Here is an 18,219-nt window from a genome sequence, read left to right as displayed (position 1 = left end):
AATGCTTTATCAATATTCATACTGATTACTTAATCAATGAATAACATTTGCAGATATGACAGATAAGATTAAAAATTACAAGGTCTATCATACTGTAGGATTCAAGGTCATTAAGAAGAAAAAACCTTCAGAGTGAAATAATGAATTTCATTTTCTTTTAGCTTTGGTCATTGTTGTAAGAAAAAAAACCATCAGAACTCAAGGAACCTCTGCTGTATGTTAATACAGTAATTCTTATTATAGCATGTAAAACCATTATTTGTGTTTATTTATTTACAATGAGATTTCATCAAGTCTTTTGTAACTGAAAAATCATCACTAACTTGATTATTTCTACTTGTCAAATGAGAATTAAACAGAAAAACATCATCCCGAGAGATGACTGCATGAAAAATTAAGAGTACAAGAAATTGAGTTAAAAAATGGAGTTGAAAATGAAGCACTTCCGCAGTCTTTGCTATAACCTTCTCTAATGATGACCTCTATAATTATCTATTTAATTACAGTCTTTGCAATTACCTGGCATTTTGAAACAAAGAATCTTAAGCAGAATAAAGAATTCACAATTTTAAAATGCAAGAAGTGAAAAATGAAGAAGCCAACATCCACAGATAAGGCCCCCTAGTTGGATGTGCATCAAGAGATACCTAGGACCTACTGTTCAGTAATGTTAATTGTGCCCCTACCTCATAAATGATGCCTAAGAGCAACAGTTTTGAAAAATCATACTGTGACTTGCTGTAAAGATTGTATCTTTGGCGAGACAAACTTATTCTGATCATCTTGTGCTAAATTCTTGGCACTGTACATATATGACAACTGATGAAAATACCTTATTATTTAAATATTATAACATAATACATATATTCAAACTGTCTCCATGTAGATTTTCTCTTACCTTGACATTGGTATCCCTGTTTTCCTATTACACCCCTGAAAATAAAACAGTGTTTTAGCAAATGAAGAATATAAATATTTTTAAAAATGAAAAACATTTTTTCCTCTCCTTACTGGACATGCACAAGTTTAAAAGAATAGCTTCTTATAACCAATAATCTGATAACTGCATGCCTAGACTGAGATCAGTTCAAAGTAGGAACCACATTTCAGCTGCTAAGAGGTAACAGGTAGGATGATAGGCCATGAAGAAAGTCAGAAGTAAAGACACACTTACTATAATAAAATAGGCAAAGCCAAAGGGTACATAGAGATGGAAGCCACAAGCTGGTAAAATAAGTCATCAAGCAGGCCTCTAAATAGACAGAAGATTGCATTTGCCAATATTGTTGCTTGAAATCATCTTAGCTAAAAAAAGAAAGGCTAACCTACATTCTTTAGAGTAATGTAGCTGAGTTCATACACAATTCACATAATTTCACATTAAGAAAGACTGATTCACTACACACTCTTAAGAAATATTAATTATGGATCACACACATCAGATCTTATGTCTATTAAGGTGCAAAACAGTATCTCTAGGTAACTTTGGAAACCATCGATAGAGTTGCTGAAAAATAACTGAAAATTGAATGTCTCCACCAATTCTCCCTATCTGAAAATTAAGATTACTCAAAACTAATGTAAATAATTTCTAAAAGGGAGTTCTTGACATACGTTGTAATAATAAAGACCCTGTACACTGAGCACCCAAAACCCTGGATCACTAGAAGTCTAGTATTCCCATATTCCATTAACTTCAGCAGGATATATGGAGCTTGGTACTTCCTAGGAGGAAGATGGTGATACTTAGGCCCCTAAAGAAGAATTCAGTCACCTTGGCAAAACATAAAGATCTAATATTAGGTCTAAATCTACATTTAGACACTTACAGAACACTAGACTGGCTGTCTACCTAGAATTTATCGTGTGTACTAGACAGGAAAAGATTGAACTTTGTGGCTCAGAGGAGAAAAAACAAAAATACAACAAATTCTAATATTTGTGACGGAAGTTTAACAGTTTTCTATTACTGTCTGCAAAACTGGTGACAGCTTAATATTAAAATGAAGAGGAAGAAACTACTACTCTTTACACCCATTTATACTTCAGCAAAACAGGAGGGTATGTTAGCTCCTCAGCTCAAAGCTGCAAAGCAAGCAAAGTCAAAGTTGCTTCATACCATATAAAATCTCTGCAGTGTGAACAATATGTTGGTTGTCTAAGATAGGTGGCCATGAACTTGTGTCCATTAACCTGATGTACTCTGCGTCGCACAGCACCCTGCCGCTTTCTGGGGCGCATACGTTCCCGGAACACACGTTCTTCATTGTCTTTGGGTGCTGAAACAGAGGAATAAAAATAAGCACTGGCTGTATCAGACACAAATATGGGGAAACTCAAATGCAATACAAAAGTAGATATTCTCCAAAAATAAAAATAATTGTCTCCAACTAGCAGTGCAAGATAACTTCCCTAAGTTGTGGGTCACTTATTTCTTTTTTAGCATCAATTACTAAAGGACAAGGGTTTTCACTGCCTAGTACAGGAACTTCTATTTGTTCTAAAACTTTATCTGTAAATTCATACTAAGCTGGGAATAAGTCTTCTGTGCTTTATCAGTATCAAGCACACTGACAACCTCTTTAACAGTAATTACACAGTTAGATTCTCCAAACAGCTCAGAGTTGCACCTCATTTGATCTTCTGGGGGGGGGGGAAGAAAAATCCACCAAAAAATCCCAACATCCCCTGGTCCCCATGCACTCAGAAGGTGCTGACACAAGCGCAAGAAAGCTGAGTACAAATACATATTATCAAGAAGAACAAAAATTCCATCCAGAACTGATTACTTTGTAGAATTCCTGATTAAGATCTGAGCTTCAGGCTCTTAGAATCCACTTTGATACTAACAGACTTTCAGCAAAATGTTCAAGGGAAGGAAGTTGTTCCTCTTCAGCAATTCCTGTTCAATTGTATATGAGATTTAATTGTAGAGGAAGTAAAAAGTGAAGTTGATATATCTCAGAATGAAAACTTCTGGAAAAAATCCTCCAGAGTGCATCAGGTCTTTTTTCCCAAGGCTTTATTTTAAAAAGTATCAGTAACAACTCTGTAGTATTCTGTATGCATTAAGCAAAAGCTGAGGATGAATTAGCAATGAAGAATAGTACATAGTTGTTAATGAAGGACAGATTTTACTAGCATTCCTTGAGCCACTTGTGTCTCTGCAAAATAGAATATCAGATTTGGGGGGGACCACATTCAGTCATCCATTGCCAACTGAACCTATGCACTCACTACTTCAGTACACGTAACACTTTTGAAATGTATTTAACACTTGTCATTCTCTGAATTTCAGCTACCCTGAATCATTACAATGGCCTAAAGATGTCAACTTTGGTCTGTTGCAAGCTTTTCTGTACATGAATGAGTTCTCCAAGCAACAGTACAGTATTTAACAACAACACAAAGAAAATGAAAAGTCTAAGAACAACTCAAATCTATAACAGTCTCAAATTCTTTTACAAACACTGAAATAAACCCTCTTTTTAAGGGTTGTAAAATTAAAAAGTATTGATTTGGAATTCCTAGAAAATGGTCTTAAATTAAGCCAATGGATCGATATCCTGGGAAAATACAGAGTACAGATCCGTGAATTCAGATCAACTTCTTTCAGTGCACAGCAAGGGCTAAAACCCATGATACTAGCAAATTCATTTATGCACTAAAAAGCCTAAGCTCCTTACACATTAACATCTTACAAAAAAATTCATACTCAGAGTGGTTTTTCACCCTAAGAACACACATCTGTGGGATGGCCCGAATGCCATTACTTTTCTATTCTAAGCGAGCTCTCAGTAAATAAACATTGACTTATATGCAAAGCTACCCCTTCCCTTTTATTTATGCCAAAGAACAATCAAAGAGCAATGGCTCTAGGTCCCCCTTCAAGAAAGAGATAAGTACCACCACATAGTTATCAATTATGTTTATTTTTATGTTGTCATTTATGTTTACTTTTATGCATTAAGCAAAACTCTGATGTCTAATAAATACCACAGCTGCTTGAGAGAAAGACTGTCTTCCACAGAGAATACGTAACAAGAAGTTGGAAATCCTACCAATGACTCTTATATCCAGCTTCCGAATGATTTATTGTCCTTACATAGCTGCTGGAAACCTTTTAAAAGTTATTATTATAGGAAATAATTCTCTATTAACATGGAACTGTTCTTTTGGTTATCAACCAGATTGTAGAATTTGCTGAAGTATGCAGTCTGGATGTGAGAAAGCTAAAATCCCACTCTCCTGGAAAGGGTTCCCAAAAAGTTATCTGCTTATATAAAGTGAACAAGATGTTCTGACAGTGCACAGTTCACACTTGATATGATAATCAGTCTACAATACTGCTTTTCTCCTTTTTTCATCTTAAGTGTAATTCTTCGCAGATAAAGCACCTGTAATTTTACAGAGCAGATAAAAATCCTCTTCTTGTTTTGGCTAGATAAATACAGTATCATGACACTATTTTTTTTTTTTTTTTTACCAACAAAGTCTTAAAACCAATTTTACTGTATTACTTTCAGTTCTATATTTAATACTTTTATGAAATTCCATTTTTCACTTACAATATTTATAGTTAAAATAAAACAACAGAACAGTGTCTTCTTCAGAAATGCACTAACTTGAAAACAGATACAAGGAATACACCTGAAATTATCCAATTAAATGGCACGCCTCAGTTACTGATATAATTTCCACACAAACAGCATCTCTGTGTGTGAGAAGGATGCTCAAACAGCTCAGGGAAATGTAGTTTTCTTGGTCTATCTGGGATAATGTTGGAGGTCCTTTAGCCAGTTCCCCCAAAACTGTTTCTCCTGTCAGTCTGCTGTTCCACATTTATCACTAACGACTAGCACTTGGCCAAATCTGTGCACTGCATCCTCCTGTAGTGTCAGACTGCATAGATGAACTGCGTGTTCAAGAGCAGTGACTCCCCAGCAGTGACTCTGCCTCCACCTCACCTCTCATTACAGCCTGCGCAGAGCCCCCACCTTGTCAGCCGGCAGCAGTACTTGTTTGGGGGGGTTGGAGAAGCATCTGGCATTACAGTGCATGACTAGACACTGGATGACTGGACACCAGCCTTTCATCAAAGCAGATCAAGTCACGAGAGAAATTAATTCACCCATGAGCTTTACACTCAGTTTACATTAAGTTCAGCTAGCTTGTTCACTGTTATCCAACAAAACCACATAAGCAATGCTTTTCCACAGTCCTCAAGCAAAACGCTGCCATGTTTTGCATGAATCATACCGCTGTTGGGGACCACAGGCACAAAACCAGGCAGTAACTTTCCCAGGTGACTCAGAAGCAGATGATCACATCTGTGCTGGCTCATACCCAGGGTTGGGAACCATTCATTTCTAGTAGCACTAACAATAGTCTAACGTTTAAATTAAAATCCATTTATCTCATAATGAACAGCCACACTAGAGATGCTCATTTAACTGTCTGAATACATCTACTTAGAAGGGGAGCTACACTGCTCTCCCCAAACTTCTCTCATTGTTTGCAAGCAGGAAAACAAAGATTATTAAATGCTATCAGAAAACAGGGAGTACTTGGTAAAATCCCCAACATTTGTGTGATACAGCCAACTACTGTTTTCAAGCCATACTTTAGAAAGTATTAGCATCCCAAACAAAATTGGCCTTTTAAATATATTCTAAAAAGAAAAAGTCTTACAGTGATATATAATAGATTCTAGAAAATACCATTAGGATTCTGCATACTATGCGTGGCATTTCTATTCTTAGCAGAGGAGTTCAAATTAAAATTAAGTGGATTTGTCGAAGTCAGTCTATAGGCAAGTTCTAACATAAACAATAATTTCTTCTCACAGTATTCTACTAAATAGTCACAGAGGGTTATCGTCTCCTCAGTAAAAGCTCTTTCTTTATGTAACGTACATTCTGTTCCCTGTTTTAATTTTGAGTCCTTCAGCCCTTTGTATTATTCAGTTTATCCTTTTTAATGCATTTATTTAACTTTCATTTTCAAAAGAAGGAGTAAGAAACGCTTATGATAATTTCCAAGTGTTCATGGAAAATACTGTTAATGCAGCACACTGAGTTTAGGCTTTATATGATGATACTCGGGAGCTGGCAAATTTAGAACTAATTTTGTCTCAAAACTATACCCAGTAATGCCGCTACTTCTTTTCATTGCAGCCAGGAGTAACTCTGAGTTATTTGGAAAACAAAAGCATATAATTGCTTTTATAGACTCATACCTACATACAGACATATTGCCTACATTTCAAAGACTGAAAAGACTAGCAGGCTTAACTCCCAGCTCTTAGAGAAGTGTTAGAAAAGTCAGAAGTATCTGGCATGCAAAATTGCACAAAATTCATAAATACTTGCAAAATGGATGTTTAAATGAACCGTCTGGAACTATATTTAACACTGTTAATCATGTAGTATGTTAAGTATGAATTATAAGTCATAACTTAAAAGATAAGAAAGTGACACATAATGCTCAGCAGCCGTCAAAGGGGGCAAGATTGGAGGAAAAAGACCCTGTACACCAAATAATAAAGGCTCGACCATGTCTGGTCTCGTTTTATACTAAAACGATTTCAGCATAAATGTGAAGGGTTCAGTGTGGAGCACTAACCACAACAGATAGAATTATCCTGCATAGCAAAATGTGCCATTTCCATTTATCATCCTCTATGTTGCGAGTACTCATAGAATTCTGACAACAAACAAAAAATTGGAAAAAATATGGCAGAAAAAGAGAGAGAGAGACTACATGCACAGAGAGGTTTTTCAGCATTTGTTATTGCTCAGAATGCTGACTTCTAAAAGGGAACATGCTGGGCACTTCCCTTAATTGGAGGGGATTGGCATTGAACAATAACTGTGTTTGGGGAAGAAAAAAAATAAATCAGATGTTTTCATTAAATGGCTACTGCCCCATCAAAGCCAAACTGTAGACCATGTACAACAGTGACAGTCGCAGTGACCAGTGTAGCTGCCAGGTAACCCCATGCAACAGAACACTGACACCTCCATGGTACTTCTGGCACAAAGGGCTTTTCACCCTGGGCATCTCTTGGGTGTCTTCACGTTGCTGTCATCCATGACTACAACCAGCATCCAGAAAAAACAGCTGGTTTAATATCAACTCTTAATAATTACAACAGAGCCTAAACTGAACAACAAAGGCAAAGGAACAATGATTGTATTGATGTTTAATTGCTGAAGATGAAAATTAAGAGCTTTTGTATCACATTTAAATCTGACCACTTTAACCAGTATGTATGTACTGAAATAGAGCTTTTGTTTTAGCACTATATAACTATAATCTAAACAGAGGAAGGATATTGACACAGGAGAGGTAATTTGCCTAAAGTTATATGGGAAAGTGCGAACAGGCAGGAATAATGTCCAGGACTTCTCAGGTTTCAGGATGGAGTGTAACCAGATCATTATGTATCAAAATTATGTCTCAAAGGATTATTCTCGAACTCTGGTTTGGGCCTCTACAGTAGAAGCATATATACCGTCATCCAGATTTCTCCAGGCAGAAACTGTTACAGGATTTTGCCTTTAAGGCTTTAATCTTCTTTAAAAAAAAAAAAAAAAAAGCTAAACACCCCAATATATTTACATTTCTATCTCCTTTCTTTTAAAAAAGACTTGCTTAGTAGTAACAGATGCAACAAGCTAATTTTGCAACTTTAAGATAAAAAATAGCAAGGGCTGTTACTGATGAACACAGAAGTTAATTGGATAGCCTACCGCAGTCATAGAAAGATCATGCAATTTTTCTGTGTCTTTTTCTAGAAGTATAATACTTCCAGACTATTTCTTTAACAAGGAATAAACACACAGGTTTTGCTTACTGTATCTAAAATGTGCTTTCTTTAGGAAAGCTGACAAGAAATTTCTTGTTTAATAGAAGAGTCAGATCCTTAGGTAACACTATATTGTTAAAGAAAACAAAGATGATGAGTGTTACTAAAGAAATGAAAAAATGCTCACAGAATGGGTGAGTTTTAGAAGTGATAGGTGTCTTGACAAGTCATGACTGTTAACATGAACTATTTACTGAATGCATTGAAGGACAAATTGCATTTTAAAGTATATCAAGCCCAAATATGTTGGGTAGTTTTGTAGCATGGGCTCAGGCTCAAATCTATTTGCCTTCAAACACATGCTTATCTTTAAATGCTTAAATTCTTGTCTAAAAGAGAGATTCTGCCTATACGTATTTAAAGACTTTCCTTGACATGCAAACAGATAAAAGCTTTTGGGGTTGTGACAGGCACACATTTTTGTTTCGGGGTTTGTTTTACTTTCCTTTTTAAAAAAAACAAAACAACCACCCAAACCTATAAAGCTACCCAAATGACTGTTTACACATGGTTCAAACCTTCTCTATATACTTAATTGTTATCACGAACACATTCATTAGCTCACTCAAAGCTGAAGGGACAACAGTAACTCCCCACATCCTTTCAAACGGAAGTACTTTCATATTCCATTCACTCAGTAAAGGAGAACATATAGTCCAGAAGTGCTAAAGAGTCTCATAGATACTGAAGGTCTGATTGCAATTTCTGCACATGGAGAAGTCCAATTTAGTTTTCAGAAATGTCCCAACCTTGCTGGCTGGCAATAATTTGGACCAAGTGTTCAGAACCAGGAGCGTGAAGCCTTGTACCTGAAGTGATCCGGTGAAGTACCACTGCTGCCCCGGCTGTGGCCCATCTGCTCTGCTGCAGCAGAGGCTGGGGTGAGGGAGGATTAGTTCCCATACATGCTCAAGCAAAATCCTCCTTCAAATGACTTTGAGACTTTCCTTAAGAAAGCCTTCAAGGTGACCCCTCACAAGTTTCTGCTCTCATCTGCACAGTGCCTGCACAATTAGTGACAACTTACACAAGCTTAAGGTATTAACAACATGGAATTACACACGGTCGTCTTCAGATGATCATACAGCATGTTTTAATAAATCTAATATTTAACGAACTTATGTTTTATAGGAACTGTTGATTGGACAACTGGTAGGGGATGGATATAAATATAGGGCACTACATCAATTTTTTAGACCCCAGGAGGCTCACACAGATGACAGGGGTACTGACCTCATCTTGGAGGGTGAATGTAGCAATTCCTATAGATAAACAGCTGTCAGATTCACAAAGTAAGCAAATCAGAGACAGTTTCCTCCTACTTCCTCTCAATTTCTTTTTTGGTGGTATTTAACATTAATGATTTTAAGAAATATGGTATTCCTGAAATAAAGAACTTGTAACTACAATTTTCACATTACATTTTATTTGACAAAAGAAGTTATATTGCTAGAAATACCACAGGGAAGTTATTGCTATATGACAGGTTTTCTGAAAAGTCAATTTCATATCTCAAGATTTTTTTTAAAATAAAATTTCAACTTCCAAGACTTTTTCCACAAGACAGAATTTAGAGCTTTTTCAGTAAGAAAGGAGATGTCACAGACAACAGGAAAAAAAAAAAAAAAATCAATGCCGACTAAGGTTATTCTGGTCTTCCAGTGTTATCTTTCAGGAGGAACAAACAGCCTCACTCTAAACACAATGCCCTTATGTCAATAAATCTGCAATTGAAATTTGAGAGGTGGAAATGCATTCTACATATGGTAGATACTAAAGCTATTATTCAGGAGAAAAATCTTACTCCACAGAATGTAATGGGTCTACTCATGTCTCAACTAGTAATGTAAAATAATAATTCGTAAAATGTAGAACAGTTTTTGTGCCATAACTTGACATGATAAACTTACAGGAAGAAAATTAATTTAGTTTGTGTCAGTGACATTCAGTTCATGTGGATACAGTGTTAGTAATGAGTGGTATTAGTAGCCTAGTGTTAGTATTGATAGTGTTAATTCCAGACAGGCTAACAAGGTGCAATATCTCTTATTAAATCAACTACTTACTAAATCTAAAGAAGTACATGGTCTTTTGAATGAAGAAACTACATATCTATTATATTATTATTATTATTATTATTATTATTATTATTATTATAAGATTATTATAACTATGACCAGACCAAAAGCCATCTTTGGGACTAGATTTCCCTACCCTTATTGCTGCAAGTCTGCAAACACATCCTGCAATGTGATTGCAGCGTGCTCCTCAGAGCGTCCCCAGCCACTTGTGGTAGTAGTGGTGGTGGTTGACAATCTGGTGACACATGCTCATATTGACTATCCTTTGTCTCTCTTCAGGAAAGAAGGAAAATGTGACAAAACATCACAGTCAGGGCTGCTGTGGAAGACGAATTTTCAAAGTGGTGTATACATGCATGTTTATTTTAACAGAGCTCCAGGCTATGGAAGTATCTGCAGGGTCAACTGACCTCTGCAGGGTGAACACCTGAGCTGCTGGCCTTTGTCAGTTCCTGGAAAGGAAATGGTGTTGTGATGCTAAGAAGGAAAACAAGCATTGGGAAAATTTTAGGACAAAGCCCTTTTCCCAGAGGTAACTATTAAACCAGACAGATCCCGAATGACAGTATTTTAAGCATGTGTTTGTGATAGATCAGAGAAGTTCAGTAGTCTTTTTCTATTAGTTGCAAAAGCTACATAGAGCGCAATGAAACAGGGCCTTGTATGACTGGGGTTTCTGATCTTTCAGAAGAGTTGTTTCTTAAATACTTTTTCAATCCCAGCTTTGTTCCTTTGCCATAGAATAACAGAAGCATAAGTAGCAGGCACCTAAGAGATGCGCAAGCCTCGCCTCATGCACTGGGGAAGGGTCTCGTGTACTTCAGGCATCCTCAACTTCCATTCAGTCTGATGGTTCTTGAAAATCTCCAGCAAGGGAAATTCCACAAAACTCTTGTGTATCTTGTTTCACTACTTTGGCAGGCAGGCTGTTTTGCTGATAGCCAGCCTAAATCCTTTTGCAGTAAATTACGCTGGATGAGTGAACGGCAACCTGAAAAAGCAAGTTTTTGCCAGCACAGAAACTACTGAAGTATCTGTAGCAAGGCAACCATTATCCTGCTGTATACCATGCAAAAGACCAGGGGTTGGGGATGGCCAGAGACACAGTGAGTTGTCACAGAAAAGACAATTGTAGAAATTTTGCATACTTCTCAGGCCACAGCAAGACAGAAGCTGCTTTGAACTAAACAGTCCCTGTGGATATTCCAGTTACAAGCTAGCTGCAGAAAAGCCATGAAAGTAAAAAGGGGAATGAAAACCACTTCCTGCCTTTAAGCTACTAAATCTCAGTCGTCTTGTTCATTCCATTTCCAGATACCCCCGTCCTGATAGCAACAACTTGTTTTCCATTCAAGCTTATAAATACATGTAAAAAGGCTCACTTGCACTAAAATCTCCACATTAAATCTTATCATTCCGTGTAACCATATTAAGGACCTATGGTGTATAACCTACACAGGTCAGAGAAGATGGCTTTCAAAACATAGTTTTACACTGCTTATACCCCTCCCAAAGCTCAAGCTTGTGATATACATTACACATTCAGGTTTCAGAGTGCTTCACAGTGGCAGTGAAATCTTCTTGCCTACAACTGGGAAAGAGGCCATTCTGAGGTAGTCACCATTGCAGACATGAAAAGTACACAACCTTCAGTAAGTTTACATTGGAGAAGTGATTCTTTTTGCTTTTTAAAATTTTTCTTTATTTGTTTCTCAATAAAGTACCAACTACTTGCTTGTATCCTCCATGGGTCAGAGGGAGTCCACTGCAGAACTGCTTGTGATTCAGAAGAGCCTCACACAGCACCTATGTAATAACTGAGAAAGCCAGAGAAGATTGCATAGCAGCTCCTTTATCCCAAAAGGAAGAATCCTTCCCATTAGTCTGATGTCGGTATAAATTAAAAAGCACTGAATCCTCAATACTTTGCTCAAAAAATGCTCAGGAAGGGCAGAGGAAGTTTCAAGAGCAGGGAGACTGACAGTGATATATTAATATTTTATTTACAGACTTTTTTCTTATACTTTCAGATAATAGCAATGATATTTTTCAACAAATTAAAATAGAGGCTGTAAAAACTTGAAGTTGTTTCCCCCCCAACAATATTAAAGTAGTAAGACACAAAGTATCTGTACCTTCTTGTAGATAAACCCACTGATAAGACTGTAATGGTTCTGATAAACAGAAGAGGATTTGACCCCAAGCAGTAGGAAGTGTTATTAGAAATAACAAGTGAGACAATTATCTTCATGACCACTGTTTGCCAAATAGTTTCAGGATGCCTCATACGTGTTTTCTCACTGTACCTACAGTAGCTTTATCTGCTTAGGCAAATACTTTACAATGCTATTAAATATTCAAATTATTAAGTGTTGGGAAAGAAATCTTTCAATAGTGAAACAAGAAAGCAAACTATTATTATTTCAAAATAACTGAAAAGGCTCTGTTTTCTGAAGTAAGTTGATACTGAGGGTTGTCTGTAGAAAAAAGTATCTAGGCACTGTTAAATTATTTCTTGTTCTTATGACATATTCTTGGTAATTTTTTGAATTAGAGAATGCACCATAGTATCTTGATACATGTTAGAAACAAGCACCTGGTTGCCACTGGTATGAGAACTCCTCCATGCCAGCTCTTCAACTAGCCAGGAAGCGAAATCTGGTAAAACTTAAGACCAGTCTGCAGGAATGGCTGGAGATCGGGTTGTCATTGAAATGTGCTCTGAGACAGCCCCACTACGGCAACCTGAGGCACTGGGTCTGCACCAAGGAGGCCCTGACAGCCACCTAACAGATGGCAGCCAGGCAGCCTGACAGAAAGATCAGGCTTTCTAATATAATCACAGTTTTAATCATGTTTCTCCTTTTGTTTCACCACTTAGGTCTTTTATATTGGCTCTGCACACTAAAACCACCTTTGCTCTGCAGCAGAGCCTGCAGGGCACCCAACAGGTAAAAGAGTGGGTCCTCATCTGAACTGCACAGATAATTTTTTCCTTTCTTTGATGGAGGGTGTAGCAGTCTATAGGTAATCAACCTTTGGACTTTTCACTTCTCACAACTCTACTGTTGAACTGTGAAACTTGTTTCACTTAAAACAAGTGAAAGATATTAGTGTTACCCATCACCTTAGAAAGTACTGTTCTCCAAGGCAGCTGCCACCAATAAGTAACATCTGCCACTACTTTTCCCTTTTTGGCCCAATATATAACCCAGAACACGCTTTCACCAGTGTTCCAACATGTTGCTGCTCTTTCTGGTTTGTATCTTTTAATAAGGGCCATATTATGACAATACTGTCACCCTCTACCAACATTCTCACCTTGCCCATTTCCTAAGTGGGCAGTTCTTGCAATCATTTTAAGAGACAAAAATCAGCAGCAAAAGAACTCATTTCCTCTTTCCATTGTCCTTCTTGCAAATGTGGGAGGAATTTTACTTATTCTGACACCACCCCCAAACGCACACAACAAAAGCTTAATTAAGAATGTCTCTGACTCACAAGCAGCGCTATTAAAGCAACTCTCCCATCTATGTCTTTCAACATTAAATATATTATTACTAATTTCCAGTCAGAGAACAGTAATAGATATATTATGTAAATCCTGAAGTACTCATGATTTATTATCAGCATACTACTTTAAAAACCCTATTTAGCAAAGCATTTCTGAATATGGCTATATGAAAGACCATATTCATTGTGCCATGGATTTCAATGGAAATCTTCCAGTATTTAAAGCACTACTTACCTGCCCTGCTAGATGTTAACTCTACACAACTATTGCATGGGAAAAATAGAAATGTGCTAAACACTATGTTCTTTCTCCCTGCCAGGCTTATAGGCACAGCATCATGAGGTAATTGCAAATGGTGAGTTTGCATGTTGTCAGCAGAGCCTGAATGTGTTATATAGGTTTTCACTGGGGGGGGATTGACATGACAGGGACAGGGGGATGACCACCCTCACGACCCGTCATTAGCAGAAGTAGTATTTCTCAGTGACGAGATTAAGTAAGAGAAGTTTTAACACTTCTTATTTGCTTTTGGATTTCAATATACAGGTTATTTTACTGTCCAAACTCCACATAACAATGAAAAAAACAGAGTAATAAGGCGAGACCACAGTGTTAACTCATCCTACTTTTGTAGAAGGAATTTAGGGCCTACCATGAATTTGCTACCACCTCCATCGTGTGCTCCGATTTGTAATATTAGATTGCTACTTAAAAATGTACTGCTGATTTTTCCTTTTGCAGATCTTCAAGCAAAAGAACAGTAAAGGGATCTCTCTCCTGTGTCTTATGATTCCCAGCAAAGTTGTGCAGCATTTAAGATTTTGCATAGTGTGCTAGCTGAAATACATAATTACATGAGAACCCTGGCTCTTGTTAAACAAAGCAACACATATCTAGTCCTCAGGTTATGGAAAAAAGCTTGAAAAATGTGACATGAATGCATCTAAAGACTGAAAAGCACAAAAAAATGTCTTAGTGGAGGACACCCCCCCAATTTTATTATGGAAAAAATCTTACTTTTCTCTGTACACTGGATACATGACTTCAAGTCAGTATTAGCTTTGTGTGGCAAGGTTTTGGTAGTGGGGGGGCTACAGGGGTGGCTTCTGTGAGAAGCTGCTAGAAGCTTCCCCCATGTCTGACAGAGCCAATGCCAGCCAGCTCCAAGACGGACCCAGCACTGGCCAAGGATGAGCCCATCAGCGACAGTGGTAGCACCTCTGGGATAACAGATTTAAGAAGGGGGAAAAACCTGCGTAACAGAAACTGCAGCCAGAGAGAGGAGTGGGAATATGTGAGAGAAACAACCCTGCAGACCCCAAGGTCAGCAAAGAAGGAGGGGGAGAAGGTGCTCCAGGCGCCAGAGCAGAGACTCCCCCGCAGCCTGTGGGGAAGACCATGGAGGTCCACAGTGGAGCAGATATCCGCCTGCAGCCTGTGGAGGACTCCACGCCGGAGCAGATGGGTGCCCAAAGGAGGCTGTGACCCCATGGGAAGCCTCTGCTGGAGCAGGCTCCTGGTAGGACCTGCAGACCCGTGGAGAGAGGAGCCCACGCTGGAGCAGGTTTGCTGGCAGGACTTGTGATCCCATGGGGGATCCACGCTGGAGCAGTCTTTTCCTGAAGGACTGCACCCCATGGAAGGGACCCATGCCGGAGCAGTTTGCGAAGAACTGCAGCCTATGGGAAGGACTCACATTGGAGAAGTTCATGGAGGACTGTCTCCCGTGGGAGGGACCCCATGCTGGAGCAGGGGAAGAGGTGAGGAGTCCTGCCCCTGAGGAGGAAGGAGCGGCAGAGACAACATGTGATGAACTGACCCCAGCCCCCTTCCCCATCCCCCTGTGTGGGAGGGGAGGTAGAGAATTCGGGAGTTAAGTTGAGCCTGGGAAGAAGGGAGGGGTGGGGGGAAAGTGCTTTAAGATTTGGTTTTTATTTCTTATTACCCTACACCAATTTGAATGGTAATAAATTAAACTGATTTCCTCAAGTCAAATCTGTTTTGCCCATGACAGTAATTGGTGAGTGATCTCCCTATCCTTATCTCAACTCACAAGCCTTTCATTCATGTTTTCTCTCCCCTGTCCAGCTCAGGAGAGGGAGTGATGGAGCAGCTTTGGTGGGCTCCTGGTGTCCAGCCAGGGTCAACCCACTACAGCTGGTCAAACTTTGTGTCTTACTGTGTAAGAGACTCACATGGGTAGAAAACAAGACACTCTGTTTGAAATGAGTTACAAAAACTTACTTGTTCCTAACTTTTGCTACCTTCTTGATATTCCAAACTTCCTACCTCCAGTGTTCACACATTTATTTAGTCCCAATTCTCCAACCTTTGGTAAGACACATGTATCAGTGTCTTTCATGTTTTCAGTGATATCGTGAGCATGTGGCTCAAGCTTTCAGATAAAATGAAAAGTGCTTCTGGCATACGAAAAGATGCTTAACTGGACAGTTAATTTCCAACTGAGTCAGAATTTCAGAAAAGTTTTTAAGCATCAACTGCTTGAAGTAATCTAATGGGACCCGAGCCATTTTTCCTGACCTATGGCAGATTAAGTCTCTAATAAAAAGTATACTCATAGAGGAAAAGAACTGGCAAACAGCCTTTGAAGAGGCAACAAATGTGTTGATTGAGATGTATTTTGTTTTTCATAGTCTCTAAAATTGATGTAATATTCAATCAAGAATATTTAAGAACTTACTGATGGAAGCAGCTGGCAAGTGGGAAGGGTGGGATGTTGGATGATGAGATGCCTTACTGTGGGAATTGAGAAAAGAGGCGGGGGGGGGAAGACCAAAATGGAATCAGAGTTTTAATCCTCTCACTTTGGAGAAAGAAACTCAGAGAAAAATTGGACGTGAAAGAAAAGGGAGGGAGGAATGAAAGTGAACCTAGGGCTGATGAAAGAGAACACATCAGACAATACTCCTTTTCCTCCCTGTAGGACAAACTGTGAGCAATGCAGCTCACATCAGTCAATGGCCCAAGCTCCAAGCCCAGTCTGAGTTTAGGATTATTGTCAATCAGTAAATCAATTTCCTTTCTATCCATTTGCTGTAAAGAAAAGTTAACTCTCCCTATTACAGAAAACTCGTACATAAGAACTAGCAGATATATAGGTACAAAGAGTTAGCTACAGAAAAGCACTCAAGATCCATATTTTTTCCACAGGGATCTAGATAACTGTTTTGCAGTGCTCTAGGAGAATGGATATTCTCATGCCTAAAGAAAATGTTAGACTTGCTAAGGTTTTCCCAAAGATACTGGGCCAACCAAGTTCAATGAAACAACTAACTTAAAAAAAGAAAAAAAAAAGATGCTGCGTTAGACCCGCTATCGTTTTCTTCAGATACATTATCGTTAAAGCTAATTCAAACTATATGTATGCAGAAGAACAGGTACAGAAAGCCAGCATAGCAAATTAAGACACTTACATATTGTATTCTATCACATTACTCTAAACTAACTGATTTTTTTTCTCCTTCAGCAAATAACCTTTTGTTACTTCCTAAGACTAAAAGCAGTTCAATACTAACAAATCCCCACAGCACTCACTGAAGGTCGACTTTCAAAATATATGTGAAGACTCTATACAAGAATTAATCAAAGTGTGTGGGAGAAAACCTGCTTCTAATATTTCTTAAGATTTTAAGTCTTCCAAGAATAATATTTGTTAAACTCTGGGCTATGCATCTGTATACTGTAGCTGAAAGAGAAAGTGGAACTTGGAAAAAAAATACTGCATTTTTTTCTTCCCTTCTTCAGCACAAAGATCAAATCAAATGCTACTTCAAGATCCAAACAACCTTCTCCCTATTCAGTCCAGAAACTAAATCAGACAATGAAAACAGAGACAAAACAATTTTTTTAATGATTGTTGATTTAATTTTTCTTTTATTATTCCAGTGCTCTAACTGTTTTCCATTCAGCATTGACCCTGTCTTCACACCAGCGGTACTACCTTCGGGTATTCTAAGGCGCCAGGTAAGTTCTCCTGCCACTGACAGCACAAAAATCATCTGGAAACCTGTGTGCAGCATGAGGAGGATGGGGTCTAAGCAAAATCTGTGGAGAGCCAAGGGAATGATAAGGAGGCTGCCTGCAGCACAAAGGATGACTATTTGTACATCTTAGTGCTCTATATGCATAGTCATATGAGGATAAGATCTATGCTTTGTTACAGTCCTATAGTTATGCCAAAGAAGAGAGACACATATATAAAATCAAGCAGAATTTGGCTCAGTTTATTTAACAGTAGGGACAAAAAAAGAAACCTTGATTGCCTATGTCCAAATTGTAAGGATATAAAATGTTTTAGCAATTGTAAAATACTAACTTCTAAAACTTCATTCCATTTATTGTTTTGTTTATTAACAGGTCAAGAGACAGCTTTTTAAAAAAAAGCTTTCCTTAAAATAATTCAAGTCATTGCCCATGATCTCAAACTCTTTTAGTTCTCTTTGGTTTCCCAAGCACCTCTGCTCATATTCAAACACTACATAATTCATTTTAACTTAGCCTTATCAGGTTCCTGAATAAGAATGTGAAAGTCAGCTGGCTGTAAGTTGAAAAAATGTATTCAATGTCTCCTTATTGCTGCTGTCACTAGTTTAGCTGTTCCCATGGTAAACTTAAATACCATCACAGGAAGCTGTATCACCTATCAATTCACAAGTTGGGAAGTGTGGTGTATGGAGATTTGATTTAACAGATCCCAGAACTGTCTGGTTGAAGGATGTGGCAGTTAAAAGCTG

At 38.1% G+C, this 18,219-nt stretch overlaps 1 protein-coding gene across 1 annotated transcript in view; it reads right to left on the bottom strand.

Annotated features, from left to right (window-relative positions):
- PRKCE (protein kinase C epsilon) overlaps window positions 1–18,219 on the bottom strand; it is a 320,579-nt gene that overhangs the window by 125,147 nt on the left and 177,213 nt on the right. Inside the window, exons 3-4 of the mRNA XM_052806142.1 lie at window positions 2,120–2,279; window positions 899–933 (exon numbers count right to left, since the gene is read on the bottom strand). Of these exons, the coding sequence (XP_052662102.1) occupies window positions 899–933; window positions 2,120–2,279 (195 nt within the window). The remainder of the gene's footprint in view (window positions 1–898; window positions 934–2,119; window positions 2,280–18,219) is intronic.

This window comes from Harpia harpyja, chromosome 13, assembly GCF_026419915.1.
Source record: "Harpia harpyja isolate bHarHar1 chromosome 13, bHarHar1 primary haplotype, whole genome shotgun sequence".
In the NCBI taxonomy this organism is placed as follows: domain Eukaryota; kingdom Metazoa; phylum Chordata; class Aves; order Accipitriformes; family Accipitridae; genus Harpia; species Harpia harpyja.
Note: the sequence above shows the minus strand (reverse complement) of the source record. Positions and strands in the feature narration are given on the sequence as shown.